The sequence below is a fragment of the Onychomys torridus genome, chromosome 15 (assembly GCF_903995425.1).
Source record: "Onychomys torridus chromosome 15, mOncTor1.1, whole genome shotgun sequence".
NCBI lineage: Eukaryota > Metazoa > Chordata > Mammalia > Rodentia > Cricetidae > Onychomys > Onychomys torridus.
In genome coordinates this window covers 16,915,534-16,934,309 of record NC_050457.1, presented here as the reverse complement: position 1 = coordinate 16,934,309, position 18,776 = coordinate 16,915,534, and the positions used below count along the sequence as shown (strand labels likewise).

The window sequence follows — 18,776 nt, the reverse complement described above, 5'->3', positions numbered from 1 at the left end:
AGAGAGTAAGATTATTTAGTAAACGTGACTTACCTTTGAGCCATCTAAACTGATTATCCTGTACACATTTCTTGTGCTGTCATAAAAATAAGACACAGTAACTGCATGCTTGCTGGTGGGGACCCAGTTCTTCTTTGTGTTTGGGTCAATCTGGAAGACATGAGCCCGAGTGCTGAAGATGGGTTGTTCCCTGAGGGAGGGAAGGAAAAAGCTACTGAAAACAGTTTTATTTCATTAGAACAAGAAGACACAACAACCATAAAGGTGACTGCATTACTAAAAACTTACGCATACCCACAAATAAAAGTTTTCATTCTGATATGAATAGTGGAAGTACTCCATTATAAGCTTCTTTAAAACAACTATAGCCAATTCTTGCCACTCAGAGATTCTGTACACACACATGTACTCACTAAAAGTCATCAGTAACTCTGGGGGGGGGGGGGGTTGCCAACTTGACAGACACTAGAGTCACCTGGGAAGAGAGAACCTAAACTGAGGAACTGCATGCATCAGAGCAGCCTTTGGACCTGTCTCTGAGGAATTTTCTTGATTAATGATTGATGGGGGGTGGGGCTCGGCCCATTGTTGGTTGTATCACCTCCAGATGGGCGGTCCTGCATTGTATAAGAAAGCAACTGGGCAAGCCAGTAAGCAGTCTTCCTGTGAATTCTGCTTGAGTTCCTGCCCTGGCTTTCTTTAATAATGGACTGGCAGCTGGAAGCCAAATAAACCATCTTCTCCCTCAAGCTATTGGTTATTGTTTTATCCCAACAATAGCAAACCAAACTAACAGACTTTCAAGTAAGTACCTGCGACTTTTCCCATCTTACAGAGCTGTGTTTGTGGAAAATGTGAGGAGCTGCCTAACGTGCACTTTTCTACCTCGGGATGAACAAGACAATACCTCTCTGTCTTGCTTTAGCACTCAGGTGTCTTCTTAGTGGTCTGTTTAGCACCACGGTTTTTGCACTGCTGTGCTTACAGATGCTTTCACTGCTTAAACTGGCCTCTCAGCATAATGCTGAAGTACTCCTAAGTGTTACATAGTCATAGATGCACAGTTAATGTGCCTTATGAGGACAAATGTGTGTTAGATAAGATCGGTTCGGGTACAAGTCATACTATAATTGGTCACATGTTCGATGTTAAAACAGTGATAATAGAAAACTGAATCACACATTAACAGGGTGCAGTGCAGCATACCTACAATCCTAGCATTTGGACACGAGACAGAGTATCTTGTAAGTTCAAGGCCAAACTGAGCTGCAAACATAATGAGATCATGTCTATAAATAAATAAGTTAATACACTGAAATGAAAGAAATGCACCTGAAACAAAGTTATGTACTAACTGGTTTATACACATGTGATCAGAGACTTATAGGAACATGATATTATATTGCCTAGGAGCACAGGTTCAGTGTTTGTTAGTTAACGATTCCTAGAACCTTTACAGGTCCTGGGTGTTACAACAAATAGGATTATACTGTAGAACAGATTATAAAAATAAAAGAATCCTTCTATTTTACTGAGTCTCTGACATTTTACGCACTTACAAGTACATCATTCTGTAATAGCTGAAAGATCTCATTCATACTATCCTTTCATGAGCTATACTGAAAAGTATATGGAGGAGGTGCTCAAAACCATAGACAATACTTTCTTAAATCAAACAGGGTCTTTAAAATGTACAAGAAGGTTTTACAAATAGGAAGAACAAAAACTAATCAATACTCAAAACAATATTACAAGGTGAAAAAGAAGGCACGGGCAATCTGCACAAACAGGAGCACTACAGTCCAAAGTGTCCAAGGCTTTAGTAAACTTGTTTTGGAAACAACACTCACCAAGCTGTCTTTGCTACCCCCCTCCTAGTTTAAACAACATTATTTATTTATTATTTAGAGAAAAAGTCTTGCTATGGAACCCAGGCTAGCCTTGAACTCAAGATCCTGCTGCCCTAGCCTCCTGAGTACTGAGATTACAGGGGGTAAGCCATCATGCCTGGTTCAGAATGTTAACCTTTTAACTGGGAATATTTAATATTTAAATACAAATAAATCAGATTTTATTTTAAATAATTGAAAGCATTTTTCTGAAGTGTAAGTTTAAAGAAAACAGATTCTAGAAAAAAGAAAAACAAGACAAAGAACAAACACAGCAGTGACAGCAAATCTGGTCTGTGACAAATGGCTCTGAAGCCTCATGGATGGGGCAGCAGCGTGTCTCCCCTCTGTCCACGTCAGCACTTAGCGTTGATAAAAAAAAAAAAGGTCCCTTCCCTGCAGGGAAGCTACCTCTCTCTCTATTTATTTCTGGAAATAATTACCAGGTCCCCACTTTTATTAAGCTTTTTTTAAGGAGTAATACATTTGTGCTAGTCCCTGAAAAAGTGTAACTGCTCTTAGACGGGTTCCCTCAATGTGCTGGCCTGGCAAGGCGGTGCACAGAGAATTCTGAACTGGTACGGCCTAACTCATTCCCTCTTCTGCACATTCAGTCCTTCATTCATAGGGAAGCTGGCCAGCCTTACAAGATGACTTATTTGTTTTTTCTGACTTTTTAATGGGGGGGGGGGGTTGAGACAAGGTTTCTCTGTGTAGTTTTGGTCCCTGTCCTGGATCTCTGTAGCCCAGGCTGGCCTCGAACTCCCAGAGATCCACCTGGCTCTGCCTCCTGAGTGCTGGGATTAAAGGAGTACACCACACAAAGTATATTGACTGGAACTCTTTTTATTCCCCCCAGAAGAGCCAGGGTTTCTTTGTATAACCCTGGCTGTCCTTGAACTCAGAGATCCACCTGCCTCTGCCTCCCAAGTGCTGGGATCAAAGGTGTGTGCTGCAACCACCCTATTGACTGGATCTTCTGTTGTTTACAACTGAAAGGAGAAAATTTATAGTTCAGACGAGTGATTATAGAAATATGTTCTAATAAACATTTTTCTAAGAACTGAGTAGTAAAACTAATGATACATCAAGCTTTCTATAAATGGATAAACCTATACTCACTGGAAATACAATGTCTTAAATACAGACTCCCCATACATTAACTTCCTCAATTTACATGAATTCCTTCAGTAATCCAATAACTAGTTATTTCAAAAACAAATGACATGTGAATATCAACTAAGTACACACCGTGTTCAATGCTATGAACAAATGGCTTCTTAATTAAAGCTGAATTTAAGATCTCTGGAAGCTAAAGACTAGGGAAATTACAGTCACTAATGAGACCACTACAACATCTGATTAAACACAAGATTAAAAAAACCTATTACATGCCAAGAACTGGGCTAGAGGCTGGAGATGTAGCTGGGACACAGATACTTTTAAAATGAAACATTCTTCAGCATGATAGGTTATCTGAAAAGTAATAAAATGAGGGTTCTTATGAAGAAAACGATCATGGCACAGCTGGGAAAAAGGTACAGGACACTGTGTGCTTAGCAAGAACTTCAGTGAGAGGGCTGGGGAGACTGGTTATGAGCACTGGCTTCTCTTCCAGAAGATGGGACTCGATTCCCAGCACCCACATGACGGATCATAACCACCTGTAACTCAAGATCCAGGGGATCTGACACCGTCTTCTGGTCTCAGGCATGCACATGTGTGATTCAAAACAACCATACCCACATTTTTTTTTAATTAATAAAATAAGAATTTTAGTGAGTATACAAGACACAAGAATGAAGAAATAGAAAAAAGCCTGTTCTTGAGGGGGTCTCTGCTGGAAGCAACTGAAATCAGCAGGAAATAACTGTGCAGTTTAGGAAGTTAAAGTTGGCAGCATTAAGCTTGCCTATCAGGCAGGAAATGCATAAAGCTTTAGGTTCAGTCCTTAAAACTAGGAGGTGGGGTGGGGAGGGGAGATGTGCTGTTGCTATGTAAAGGACAACAGGATGTTATTAAACACCTACGATGTACAGGATAGCAAAGACTTATCTATCCCAAATGTCAATGGTGTGAAATGAATCCTGATGAAGGAGGAACCCCAGTTTCCTGGATTTCTATTTAGGGGGACTGTTAGTCAGTGTAGTAAATAGAACATAGGATTTGAGACTGGAAGATGAGAAGTAACAATCTTGACCAAATTCAGATGACTAAGAATCGGCATGTAGATCTGTGAGGCTAGAAAAGCAACATTTGTTTAGACCTCAGAAGAGAAAATCACGTGGAATGCAAAGTTTAGGGAAATCATCAGTCTTATAGCCATGCAATTCAAAATATGTTTCAACACTATGTATGTTAATAAGTTTCTTTAGAAAAAAGCTGTAGAAAAAGCAGTAAAGAGAATATAACCAAAATATTATGTCTCATCTTGAGATAGACTTAAAATGCATCTCAGACTGACCAGTGTCCAAGTGATAAACACAGTATTTATTCTTGGTAAAAGTTCATCATTTTACTTGCTTCATGATAATTTTACTAATAGAATCAAATAGTGTTTTTCTAACTATTTTATGAAACTGAGAAAAAGGAGTTCCATTTTAAAATATATTTTGCAAACACTGTGTCATATCCAATTCTAAAGTATCTATCATGTACCTATAAGAAATAAAGATTCTAACAATTCTGCAATAAAGAAATTCAAATAACTTTAAATAATCCAGTACATAGACAATTATTTCATCTCTGATCTCCTCTTCATGCTAGGGCTTGTATTTATACACACACTATAAAAATCAAACCACGGTTGGGGATTTAGCTCAGTGGTAGAGTGCTTGCCTAGCAAGCCCAAGGCCCTGGGTTCGATCCTCAGCTCAAAAAAAAAAAAAAAAAAACCACAAACTGAGACATGTATTATTGAAAATTGGTCTTGATATTTGACATTGCTACTGATGTTACACTTACATAGTAATGGTCACTAGAAAATATGTATATTTACAGACAATCCAAAATTGAGGGTTTCTTAATAATGACTACAGTATTATTTCTTAAGTAGAGCATTGTTAAGAACACTCAAAGTAATCGTTCTAACAAATATCATCCTCAAATTAAGTAGCAACAGACTCATCATGAAATGTCTTCAACTAGTTTAGAAAAGTAAAACTATATATGCACACACAGATTTACATACATACACAAAATCCCAATCATAGATGTATGCCTAGGGTTCTTGATAATTTCTTATACACTGACAGTAAGTGGTTGGAAGCACTGTTTTTATTATACATATATTAATAAGAACAGCTTATAGGGTGTTTTTCTGTTGGTTCACTAAATTATTTTAGGAAACTGGCATGAAAATGATTCTAAAATTCTATATACCGTTACAGAGCTAAAATTCTGTTACAGTACTATCTTCAGTGATAGATTCTGCAACTTTAAACACAGACATGGGAACCCGCAAATGGAAAATAACTGAGGGGGGAGTGTAAAAAAAAAAATCAGAATTCTATTATAAAAAACAAGCCTTATTCAAATTCACTAGCGTTGACCATTTATTATATCTAGATGTCAAACATCTGTGCAATAAAAAAATGAGCATTTAAAAACTGAATGAAACAAACAGCACTTTCCAGGGGCTACTGACATTTCAGATTTAGAAAAAAGCTCACATTTGTCATCTGAATAGCCTTGATTTTAAAAAGAATCAATGGTAATGCTGTTTAAGATGAGCATTGCAATCTATACTTTTGCAAATATTGTAACTACTCAATAAAGCTTTGTTCCAAGGAAGTACAAAAGTTTAGGCCCTGTAAACATAGCCAACTGAAGAAAAATGATGAAATGATGTTTCTTAGCCCACCTTTAATGCCTACATTACAAACATTCTTTTCAGATATCTAAGTAGCCACCCCTGCCCCAAACTGAGGACCAAACCCAGGGCCTTGCACTTGCTAGGCAAGCACTCTACCACTGAGCTAAATCCCCAACCCCAGATATCTAAGCATTAATGGACACTTTAGCAAAGATATAAATGTGATATTTTATTTGTGCTGAAATGTGGTATTTTATTTGTATGTTAATAAATAAAGTTTGCCTGGAGATCACAGAGGTCATAGCAAGCCATAAATAGAAGTCAGGCGGTGGTGGCACACGCCCTTAATCCCATCCTGATCACATAGCAGACAGAGTCTCTATGTGGTCAAGGACACAGCCAAGCATGGTGACACATGCCTTTAATCCCAGTACCAACCATAGAGACCTGGAGGTCTGTATAGACAGGCAGTGACAAGGAAGTGATGTGGCTGGGCTTAGAGCCAATGAGAAGGCAGAACAGGAAGGCAATAAAGGCGCAGGTGAGACAGGAAGAAACACTCTTGGGAACCTACGGCGAGGTGGTGAGCTGGGGTTAGTTGCTCTGATCTCTACGGCTTGCACCCCGTATTTGGTTCTGTGTTTCTTATTTAATAAGACTGTTTAGAAATTCGTCTACATATAAGGAAGATTTTAACTTCAAATAATACCGTTTCTACTTTAGTTTTCAAAAGAAAGTGGTCTAGTCATTGGGAATACAGTTGGTAATACTTTCCTTTCAGAATTTGACCATTAAGACCCTGTTAGCTGACTATCCACCAATTATCCTTCCAGCTCCTCCCTGACAAACCTCAGATACCATCTGCCTCTACAATTCCATTCTTGCCAGAAGTTGGTCTATAAATGGATCTTTGAAGCAATGAAGCAATGATTCTGGTCAATGAAATAACTCAGAAGTTTGCTGGAAGTTTCTAGAATACTCACCAGGAGATAACACATAACAAAGAATCTTGTCTTAAACACTGCACAAAACAACTATATCAGAAGAAGCCACCCTAACGCTGTAAGGGAGACACAATTGAACATAAGGGCAACGGCATTCTTAGTTAATATTACATGGAAAATCACAGAATCTAGTTTCTTGATTGTGTCACGAAAGAAATGAGTCAGCCTACCTGTAGGCTTATACTGTGATAAGACAGGTCTCCTAAGTGAAGTAGTTGCTACTTAAAATACCACTCAAACACAACGAAGCGGAGAAAGCACAGATGAGTTACAGTAACTTGTCTCACACTTGTCCGCCCCAATGTGTGACTGCTCCTGCACAACTCCAGCCTAGCTAGCTGCAGATGAATAGCTGTTGTTATCTTCTTAACCACCCCACAGCACATACAATTTGGGGGGTCCTGTTTAAACTTGTAGTGCACCTCAGGGGCTGAAGTTCTACCTGCACTGAGATTAGTGGGGAGGAAGGAGGAGGGAGCAGAAAGGTGTGGAATGTTGCCACAGTCTACTCCCAGTTGATTTTCTATCACAGAGATTCAAAATGTCATCGTGGAAAAGTTACATTTATGTAACTTGAGAAAAGGATGCTTTAAGGAACATTTTCAAAGACTACCAAAGAGCTAGTGAATGGCACTTTTTAGTACCTTAGAATTCGATGGACTCAGGAGTGTCTGACACAAAAGCATTTCTATTATTCAGAGGGGGAAAAAGAAGAGTAAGGAACATTTAAACCTGCCTACAAGCAGGACTGAAATACAGCAGGTACACCCAACTCCTGACAAAATGCCTCCCTTGATTAGAGTAAAATAACAAAACAAGACAAAATTTCTAGTTTGGACTTTATCTGATGTGGCAAGAGAAGAAGAATGGTGAGATTAGAACTCAGAACAAGACAAGGGGGCATCAAGGAGTAGACAGATGCTATCTAGTGTGCTATTAAGTTCCTCGAAGGTCTGAAGAATGGACTGTGTACCACTGAGGCAGCACAGCATGCCTCAGTCAAGCAGGAGCACAAGAAAGATTTATCTTTCCAAATTCATAATATAAACTGCTTATCTATAGGACTAAATCTCAATTCCTCCCCTGCCCCCCAACACACCCAACAAAAATCTTGACAAAAATGTTTGGTGTTTCTTGTACAAACCAAGAAAAAAGTACCACCACAGAACTTTTATTACTATGTTACATGTTTAACTGTGGTTTGCTTCTTTAAGAAATGTTCTATTAAAAAAAAAAAAAAGTCTACTTTGAGAGCAATTCTACCAATGCCTACCCGACACACAGTTACACTGTTAGAACTCCATCTAGTGATCAACCAAACACACAGCAGGTGGCGCATTATAAAACCTGCAAGTTACTATGTGGAGAATACAAAATTATAACATGGCCTTGCTATACAAGAGGGAGATAGACAGACTTACAACGTGGCACTGCCAACTGATACCTCTGCTTCTCCATTTATTTAAAATCCTCTCTACTTAGAAACATAATTAAAATACCATGGGTTTAAAGTGCATCAGGAGTTGTAACATTTAGAGTTAGGTATAAAATTGGTATCAGTTTTATTATACTTTACGTATTCTTTTCTAGCCTAATGATTTCCTCTAAATAAAGCTAAATTCAGAGAACTAACAGTATGCACTAGGGAAATCTGAGGAAGATTTCTCAGTAGACATCCAGTTCTTTAAACTTTAAAATGACTAAAACATTAAAAGGCCATTTAAGGTCTAAAAGCATCTTCAAAGAACAAGATAATTCTCATCGATATTAAATTGATCAGTGGAGACACAGGTGTTATGCACACACACCCACATTACTACTGAGCACCTCAAGAATAGTACTGCCGAGGTGAAGAAGTTTAAACTCTGATATTCATTTCAGTTACCAGAAAAAAAAAATGTATGGGAATTTTCTCCCAACAATAAATTTCATAAAATTTAAATTCAGATGAAGTACTTCCAAATTGAATACTTAACAGCTGAGTATGTGCACCAAATGCACATAATAGATTCCAAAATTCATATTTTTTGTTTCTACACTAATTACATGTTTAATGTATTGTCTCAATACACCGAAACTGGTTTTGTTTTGAACTTCAAAAGTAGATTAAAATGACATAACTCACATCATATATCTAGCTGCACTAGAATGCTGTACTAGACAATGCTGTGTGTAGCCATTTCCTTACTAATAAGATACACAGGTTGCTCTGATTTCTCACTATTATGAACAATTCTTTTACACGTCATACCAGAAGCAGAATTCCTGGCATAACATATGCACCATAGCAGATGTCCAAATCACTCTTCACAACACTTGTTCCAATTTATACTCTGGCTGGTCCATATTGCACTCTTCCAACATGTGGTGATGTCCAAGAAACATCTTTAATCTTTGCCAACTTGACGGGCACAAAATGGCATTTCAAAGCTGCTTTAAGTTTGCATGTCCCTGATGACAGTGCGACTAAATAGATCTTCATGTATTTATGGGACATTTGGGCCAGAGGACTTCTCTACTGAACACAGTAATTAAGATCAACACTCATCAGAGTCGGGCTGAGTTGCTTATTTTTCTAATTTGGTGGCATCTGTTTAAAAAACAATGTAGCAGTGGTTCTCAACCTTCCTAATGCTGCAGTCCTTAATACAGTCCTCATGTTATGGTGACCCCTAACCATAAAAATCAGTTCGTTGCAACTTTCTTTCTAACTGTAATTTTGCTCCTGTTCTGAACTGTAATGTAAATATATCTGATGAGCAGGGTATCTGATACACCACTCCCCAAAGGGGTCAGGATCCACAGGTTGAGTACCACTGCAATATAGGGTAGACACAACAGATATACTCTGCTCTTTTCCCAAAGATAAGTTTTTTCAATATAAAACACAGTTTTTATTTTTATATAATGAACTCTGTAACATTACTCTAATTTTTTTCAATGTGGAACAGTAGTAAATGCCTTAAGTTTTTACCTTTAGCCTTTAGTCATTTAAAATGTTCACACTATTCAGTATAAAAAATTATTTTAGGCAAAACATACTTAACCTACACAACAAGAGTTAAAACACTGCTGTACTACTGATTAGGGATACTACCAAGTGGTTTTCAACTAATAGCTACTCCATTCTCATCACTGTAAGTCCATCAGTGAGCATCTGGTACTTCAGGTAAGGCAGTCACACATCCAGAACTTCCTACTTCCTAGTATTACCAAGCTCTCATTCCTATCCTCTGTTTAAAGGGGGCTATGTTAAAACCAAGTGTTGTTTATCACTTCTGTTATATTTTAAGGTAACAAAAATCACAGATGAAATTCTTTATTTTTGCTCAAATACATTAGCTACATCTCCCAACAGTTAAGTGAATGGTTCGGTCAGTACAACATCATAGAGACTCAAATGTATTTAGCATTTGCTATGGGAATACATCAAGGTAGGTCCGGGCATTCTCCCTATTCAGCTCCACTGGAAGTGGTTTATTAGCCCTAAAGGGAAGCTGACTTTCTGACGTACTGGGGTGATTACAACAGCTAAAAGACCCAGCAGCACACAGCTTAGAACAGCATTTCGCAAACTCCAGGACACAACCAAAAGGCTGTGATCAATAATGGTCAGTCAAGCATTTATAAAAAAGAATATGAATATAAACTCTCAAAACAATTCAGATTTGATAAGGGGGTATGTGTTGTTCTATGAAACTTTTGGTTACAAAAAAGTTTAAAACTCCCAATTTAAAAAATGCTTTAATATTCATGAGTAGCCCTATGAAGCAGGTTTTATGAAGATAAAAATAAAAAGTCCTAAGTGACTTAAAGTCACACAGCCAGCAACTGCTTTGAATAATTATTTTTAATGTAAATAAGGGAGAACTCAAGTCTGTCTCATTAGAAATCAAAGAACTGCAGATGAAGCCATGAGTTACCTTTTCACCTATCAAAACAGGATTTAAAAACAATCAACCTGACAAAATTCACTGTTAGTGAGAGTTAAGGGAAATGGCACTTTCAGAAGCAGTCAGTGGATGTAGTTTTTCTGGAAAATATTTGACATACATTTCAAAGCCTTTAGATTTCTGTATGCACCCTTTGACAAAGCAACTTTATTCAAGTAGTCTATCTTATGTAACGAATCACAGATATAAGCAAAGACCTATCTAAGAGGTCTTTGGAGGTTAGTTTTATGACAACTTGACACAAGTTGGAGTCATTTGAGAAAAGGAAACCTCAGTTGAAAAAAATGTCTACCAGACAGGCCTGTGGGCAAGCCTGTGGTAGATTTTCTGATGATTGCTGTGGGAAGGCTCAGCTCACTGTGGGTGGTGCCTCCTGGGCTGGTGATTCTGTGTGCTGTAAGCAAACAAGCTGAACAAGGAATTAAGAGCAAGCCTTTAAGCAGCATTTCCTCTACAGCCTCCACTTCATTTTCTGCCTCCAGGTTTCCTGCCCTAATCCCTGGATGACGGGCTATAAGCTCTAACATGAAATAAACCCTTTCCTCCCCAAGTTGCTTTAGGCCACGGTGTTTTATTACAGCTGTAGAAACATTAAGACAAGGGCCTATCACCACAGCTTAATACAAAAGGGTATGAGTTAAAATGTTCCATAATTTAAGAACAAATTAGGGTACATTCTAGTGGAATAGTATTTAACTATAAAAAATGAAGTTGCAGAGTAGTCAATGATATAAAATGTTCAATATAATAAAAGAAAGTAGTTCATAAATGAGTGGATACAGTATGTGTCTGCATGATCAAAAAAAAAAGTATATATTTAAACCTTGCCTGTCTCTTACTTCTCTTAGCCCAGAAACCAGAATGATCCTTGTAAAAACCAAACTTAAATAAAATTAAAATATTCTAGAGAAAAAGGGTCGGGGGAAGAGACAAAGTCAGCAAACATGTAACATTCAGATGGCTATTGAACAAGAGTTAGTAGTTACTTTTCTATGTCTGGGAAATTTCCTAAAACATACTGGTTTTAAAATAAGAAAACCAGAGATGGGAGAAAATTCCTCCAAATTCTCCATCAACTTCAGTATCTCCTTCCTTAATCAAGCCTAGTGATGTTTTGCTACTATTTCTCAACTCTAGCTGCACAACAGAAACCAGTCTCCCTCAGCACAGCACCAGTGAATGGCTTTAAGTTCCCAAGGTGAAGCTCATGTGATGCTAGGAGGAAGATCCCCAGTGGATGTGGCTCCAGCACCTACTTTGTCTCAGTTACTGTCCTATTGCTGTGAAGAGACACCATGATGAAGGCAACTTATAAAAGAAACATTTAATTGGGGCTGGCTTACAGTTTCAGAGGGTGAGTCCATGACCATCGTGGTGGGAAGCATGGCAGCAGCCAGGCAGGAGGGCATGGCGCTGGAGCCATAGCTAAGAGCTTACATCTGATTCACAAGAAGCAGGCTGAGAGAGCCAAGGCTAGACCTGGGATCAGCTTTTGAAACCTCAGAGCCTACCACAAATGGCATGTCTCCTCCAACAAGGCCACACCTCCCAGGCCTTCCCAAACAATTCCAAGCATTCAAACATATGAGCCTGTGAGGGGCAATCTCATTCAAACTACCACACCTTCAACTTCATGTGCCCCTTGTTCTCCTTTGCTTCAGTGGCCCTCTTGATGTTTTAGACACACCAGCTCTGACCTTCAATACACACACATATACATACTCCACCACCACCCACCTACCAAAAGGACTTTGCTTAAAGTGACGTTTCCCCTCAGATCCTCCCAGCAACTTCCTATGTCTCCCCCAGGTCTTTGCTAAGATGTTACCCTCTCAGTGAAGATGTACCTATATTTAGTATCTATATTTAAAAAGTCATAATTCCTTTCTCTCTCTCAAGGAAAAGGATTTTAATTATTGTGCCCCCGGCAACTTAAATATCGATATATCAGGCATACTTAGTAAGTGAATAAAATATTACACATCAAAATGCTTAAGACTTGGTGGTGAGATTACAAGTAATTTAACTCATCTCATTTTTTTCTTATATAAGAAAAAAATGCTTCAGCAAACAATTTCAATCCAATTTATTCATCACTGCTTAAAAACACAAGTAGGAATGTTGTCTTTGTGATCATATATACATATATATATACACACACACACACATATACAACACATATATATACATATATACATACACACAAACATAAAAGTAAATCTAAGCTAAGAGATTTTAGATTTGACAGAATTTGAAATGTCTTAATTTTTAAAATTAGCCCCAGTTAAAAAACACTATAGCATTTGGGTTATTCGATTCATCAAGAAAATAAAGTCGTGGAGACACTCTTACCTATTAAACTTCCTTCTTTCCAAAAGAAACCAGCCCCAAATCTTCATTGATGCAAGGCTTTTCCATCAATTTTGTCAGCTCAGAATTATATTCATGGTGTATGACAAAGCTAGCGCCGTCCTGCCCAACAAGAGGTCTACGGATGCTTATGTGGCTAACTGTAAACCTGCAAACTCACCTAAGAGATGCCCCAACCAGTAAAAAAAACCAACCACCTAAGAAGAAAGCAAGGCAATCATCTAAAACCAGGGAGGGTTTCCAGACTGGTTCTCGAGTGAACACAGTGTAGAAGATGATGACTTAACTAAGTGCAGATACTTCTTTACCAATTTATAAGGACAAGCATCAATTCTACTAAAGCTTTGTGCCTGGCAGGCACTCTAGAACATTTAAATAAATACCATCCAAACCCCAATTGAGGTTACCTCATTCAACCATTTAAAAAAGTTATTTTTAGAACCTTAAAAGCCATACTCTGGAGACTAAATAAAGTGGTGATATCTATGCTTAAATTTTACCTTGTGACAGAATTATTCAAAGGGAACTCTTAAGTCTCTGTCCAGTGTTCTCTTGGAACACTTGAGAAAAGTAAATTATTAGATGAGGAAGGTATAATTAAACGAGGAAGGTGCTAAGAGCAATAACACAGCATCACAGCACGCTGCAACAACCGCATACGGCAGCATTTTAGAGACTGTTTCACCATAAAGGGTACGGAGGATGGTGACGAACGCAGTCTACAGGGTTTATAACTGACACCGAAATACTTCTTTAAAAACGACATCAGGCTATTTCTAGTATCCTAAATGCATTCCCTCTTCTGCTATGAAAGTGTCTCTCTGTATCCACAGAAGACTGACTCCAAGACCCTCATAGGTGAAAAATCTGAAGTCCTGTATATAAAGTGGTATAGTATTTGCATCCAGCCCCCAACACATCCCTCACAAACACTTTACCTCTAGATTGCATATAATACAGAATATAAATCAAACATAATATAAATGTTATCTAGTTATCATTCTGAATTATTTAGGGAACAACAAGGAAGTCTATACATGTTCATGCTCAGTACAGACTTCCTTTTTTCAAATATTTTTAAGCCATAGTTGACTGAATTATCAGATGCAGAATTATGAAGTGTTTATTTATGGCATGCAAACTATTCAAATTTTTTGGAAACCTAAATTCTTTACCCCTATAGAACAGAAATAGATAAGATGAATTCACTAAGTTAAGATTTTTAGTTCTTAGGTGGGCATGGAAGCACAGGCCTATAAGCCCAGCACTCATAGGGCTTGAGGTAGGCTCCTGCATATTCACGGCCATCCTAAGGTTACAAACAAGACCCTATACTTAATAAGAAAGTTTCAGAAAGGAGCCATGGTGGGGAATTAAACAGGAAAATATCAGAATACAGGGATATGAAAGCAAAGTAGGGAACACTAATTTAGAAAGTTTTAAGTAGGGATGAGCTGGGGAAAGAAGGGAGTGAAGAGTGTGTGTGTGTGTGTGTGTGTGTGTGTGTGTGTGTGTGTGTGTGTGAGAGAGAGAGAGAGAGAGAGAGAGAGAGAGAGAGAGAGAGAGAAGTGTGTAGGGGGCTAATCTAAAGATATATGAAAAAGCCACATAAAAACCTAATATTCTGTAAGCTGGTGAAAAAAATTTAAGATTATGGATTTAATTATCCTGCACAGATGGATGATGTTGATCCCAGAAGCGATATATTATTAAACAAAAATCCCAGTGCCAAGTATAGAATATCTCCCCATGAGTGGTTGGCCAAGGACCCAGAGAGCCCCCAAAACAATACAGGCTATTGTATTGTATGACATTGCACTTGACTGCCAAGTAGAACAAGTGGTATGACCCTAATACTGAAAATGTCACACCCACCCTTAGGTGCAGGACAGAGAAATAAAGCTCCATTCCTGCTGGCTAGTTTTCATTATCACGGAAGGGCCAGGAAAGCTGCTGGAGAAGAAAAAGAAGCTTCTCTGACCAAGGCTGAGAACAGCACTACTTTGTGAGTATAAACAAGAGTATTTAGAAGACAGTCTGATAACACTTCTGCTCAGTAGAACAGCAGTAGTAGGTTTCATCTTAAAGCCTACGACTGCTAACCGTGATCAGGTTTGCAGTGCCAGACACCAATTCCTTTGTGGAGCAGGCCTCAAATCAAAAGAAAACAGTTGGTTACCCCCGAGAATAGTCAGACCATTATTGCACCAGAGGGTACATCTTGCCTGAAGGGTCAGTATTGTAGCTTCATTTTTCATAGGGCAGTAGTTAGTGAAGAAACAGTAACTGTGCCAAGAATGAGTGACTGTTGAGAGATGACCCACCAAAAAGTCAGGGAACATTGTGGAAGAGGAAGTAGAAAGAATGTCAAGAGCCCAGGGATGGGGAAGAGATGCAATAAATGTCTTTTGGATGACATTGCCATTGCATTCATGAAATCACAGCAGCTATCTATGGGTACTTGCATAAGAAGGAGCTCATAAACTCCATCATGGATGTAGCCACTAGTAAGCTGCCATGTTCCAGGGTTACTGAAGATGATCTTGAACTCCCCACCATTTTGCCTCTACCTCCTAAGTACTAGAATTACAAGTGTGTGGCACTACACCCAGACTCAACACTCTACTTTCAATTCCCCAGTTTTGTAGTATTGGTTTAAAAAATACCAAAATTTTCTGTAGAAACTAATTCTGTGTAGTAAAGGTCAAAGACCAAATATATGAAAACCGAATGGCTTAAATACCAGATATTGAACCAAATGGCAAATAGTTACAAGAAAACCTTGATAGTTTTAACCTTCGCAGTTGAAATTAAGTGGAATCTCATCTTATATACTCATCTTATAAATCAAGATGCATACAAGAAACTGTTCAATAACTTCAATCATTAATGCCAGAGGAAGTCACAAATGAGATAATGCAAACTAAAACATTTAAATACACTGCTCTGAACCCTGAAGACAAAAGTCTATGTTTACAAGATGTGGTAAATTCTTTGGTCACAATAACATTTTCCAGTGTTTGCTACTTGAACTGTAGATGTAACCGTCTTGTTAAATAAGAAACACAAACCTTACATCTTCCTTGTCATGGCCGCGGCTGGCAGTATCTCTCCACCCAGCCTTCCTCCTCCCAGAATTCTCTTCTCTCTTCTCCCGCCTATACTTCCTGCCTGGCCACTGGACAAACAGCATTTTATTTATACAGAGAGATATCCATAGCACTTCCCCTTTTCTTTTTTTTTTTTTTTTAAAGGAAGGTTTTAACTTTTACATAGTAAAATTACATATAACAAAACAATTATCAAGCAAGAATTACAGTTACAATATTAAAGAAGATATCCTATATATCTTATATTTGTGAGTCTAAGGTTTTATATCTAACTCATCTTTTATCATAATTGAGGAAATTATAACTACCTAGTCTTCAACCACATCAAAGACCTCAGAAGGATATAATGTTACCTGAGAACTGGGAGAAGGATGCAAGCAACTTTCGGGAGTCTTGTAGGGTAGACAGAGACAGCTGGAAGCCTGGACACTCACCTAATGTTCCTTTGTAATTTTTAAATACAGAAAAAGATTTGATCATAAAAGCTGTTGAGTTAAACAAATATGTAAAATTTAAAGGTACCTTGACTTCAAAATTTGGATATAAGGATATGTTGCTTTGGAAAAGAGTCTCTGCTTTTGTTTCCACAGAAAGCCAGAGGCTATGGATTTGTTCCAGATTAAGATACATCAGGTTTGATCAGCCAAGACCACCTGAAAGGTCTCTGATGACACCATGACCCAGATGATCTGACATCCAAAATGGTTTCAAGGCAACTGGCTCAGAGGTTCACCCTCATGGACTACTCCATAATCCTAAAATTTTCTTTGTGTCCCCATAAGATACAGCGCCCCCCTCCAGCAGGAAGTAGTAAGAAAAACTACGCCCAAATTCCCAAAATTATCAAACTGGCTTTGGAGATGGAATTGGCTCACTCCTTTTCTAAACCCAGGCATATTGCTAAAAGAAAAGGTTAAGAGAGTCTTATGTCCCACATCAGAAGAGCCTTCTGATGTGGGACAGAGAAAAACCAGTATTTTTATTTAAATCAAGTTGATTATAAATGTGATCTCTTTCTAAAGAAGAAAAGGTGATATGATATAGATATAATAGGATGAAAGGGTAGATTAACAAACTTACTTTTAAAGAGCAACAACTTGTTTAAAATGTTTTACATTGGTATAGATTTTAGTCTATAGATACAAACTTAAAGTTAATTTTGTTATACTGTATATATATATATATATATATATATATATATATATATATATATATATTTGAGGTATTATGTTTATGCAACTCATTTAGATTGTAATGGATAATTAAGAAATACAGATCAATTAGTCTTCTACGATAGTCAAACTTATAGTCATGTTAAGTTTTCTAGATATACATAGATATAGTTCAGATAGACAGGTAATCTTCAAACACTTCAAAGGTCTACAGAATATGGCATTTAAAATATTTTTAAAATTTAGACTTTCTGGACAGTGAGACTGGCAGCACCCATTTACTTCAGAGAGGAGGATGGGCATTGAAGACACTTCATATGGAGTTTATCTTCACCTTAGCAAAAATAGCCATTTGGGCAAGAAACTGTTCTTGCCTGGACTGCTTGATCAACTGGACAACATGCAGGAACCATAGAAAGGTGACCACTGAACTTTGCTTGACAAAATGGTCCTTCAGGTTCCTGCTTCACAGAGGAAACTGCCAGACATTCTACAGGACACTGAAAGAAGTGACCAAGAGACTCTAGCCCTGTGGGCTGAAGACAAATGCCCCAACTTTACAAAGGAACATTAGGTGAGTGTCCAGGTTGCCAGCTGTCTCTGTCTACCCTATAAGACTCCCGAAAGTTGCTTGCATCCTTCTCCTGGTTCTCAGGTAACATTATATACTTCTGAGGTCTTTGATGTGGTTGAAGACTAGGTAGTTATAATTTCCTCAATTATGATAAAAGATAAATTAGATATAAAACCTTAGACTCACAAATATAAGATATATAGGATATCTTCTTTAATACTGTAACTGAAATTCTTGCATGATAATTGTTTTGTTATATGTAATTTTACTATGTAAAAGTTAAAACCTTCCTTTAAAAAAAAAAAAAGAAAAGGGGAAGTGCTATGGATATCTCTCTGTATAAATAAAATGCTGTTTGTCCAGTGGCCAGGCAGGAAGTATAGGCGGGAGAAGAGAGAGGAGAATTCTGGGAGGAGGAAGGCTGGGTGGAGAGATACTGCCAGCCGCCGCAATGACAAGGAAGATGTAAGGTAATGGTGAGCCATGAGCCACGTGGCAAAGTATAGATTAATAGAAATGGGTTAATTTAAGATAGAAGAAGTAGATAACAAGAAGCCTGTCATGGCCATACAGTTTTTAAGCAATGTAAGTTTCTTTGTGTTTACTTGGTTGGTTCTGAGTGTCTATGGGCCTGGCGGGTGAGAGAGATTTGTCCTGACGCTGGGCCAGGCAGGAAAACTCTAACTACATTGAGCATACATGATTCTGAGCAATATTTGCAATAATCTTCTCAACCTTTGTGAATAGTTATTATTATCCCCCATTTGAAGATGAGGTACCTATAGATGAAGAGGGTATATAATTAGCTGGGCACATTGTATCACCAACATTCACATACAGTCTGGTCTTAGAGCCATATACTGAAACCTGAGTTTACTGCTGGTACCAAA

General features: G+C 38.0%; 1 protein-coding gene across 2 annotated transcripts in view; it reads right to left on the bottom strand.

Moving 5' to 3' along the window:
- Homer1 (homer scaffold protein 1) overlaps positions 1 to 18,776 on the bottom strand; it is a 112,898-nt gene that overhangs the window by 65,292 nt on the left and 28,830 nt on the right. For both annotated transcript variants that reach the window (XM_036207068.1, XM_036207067.1), the window contains exon 2: positions 34 to 190. In XM_036207068.1, coding sequence (XP_036062961.1) covers positions 34 to 190 — 157 coding nt within the window. The remainder of the gene's footprint in view (positions 1 to 33; positions 191 to 18,776) is intronic.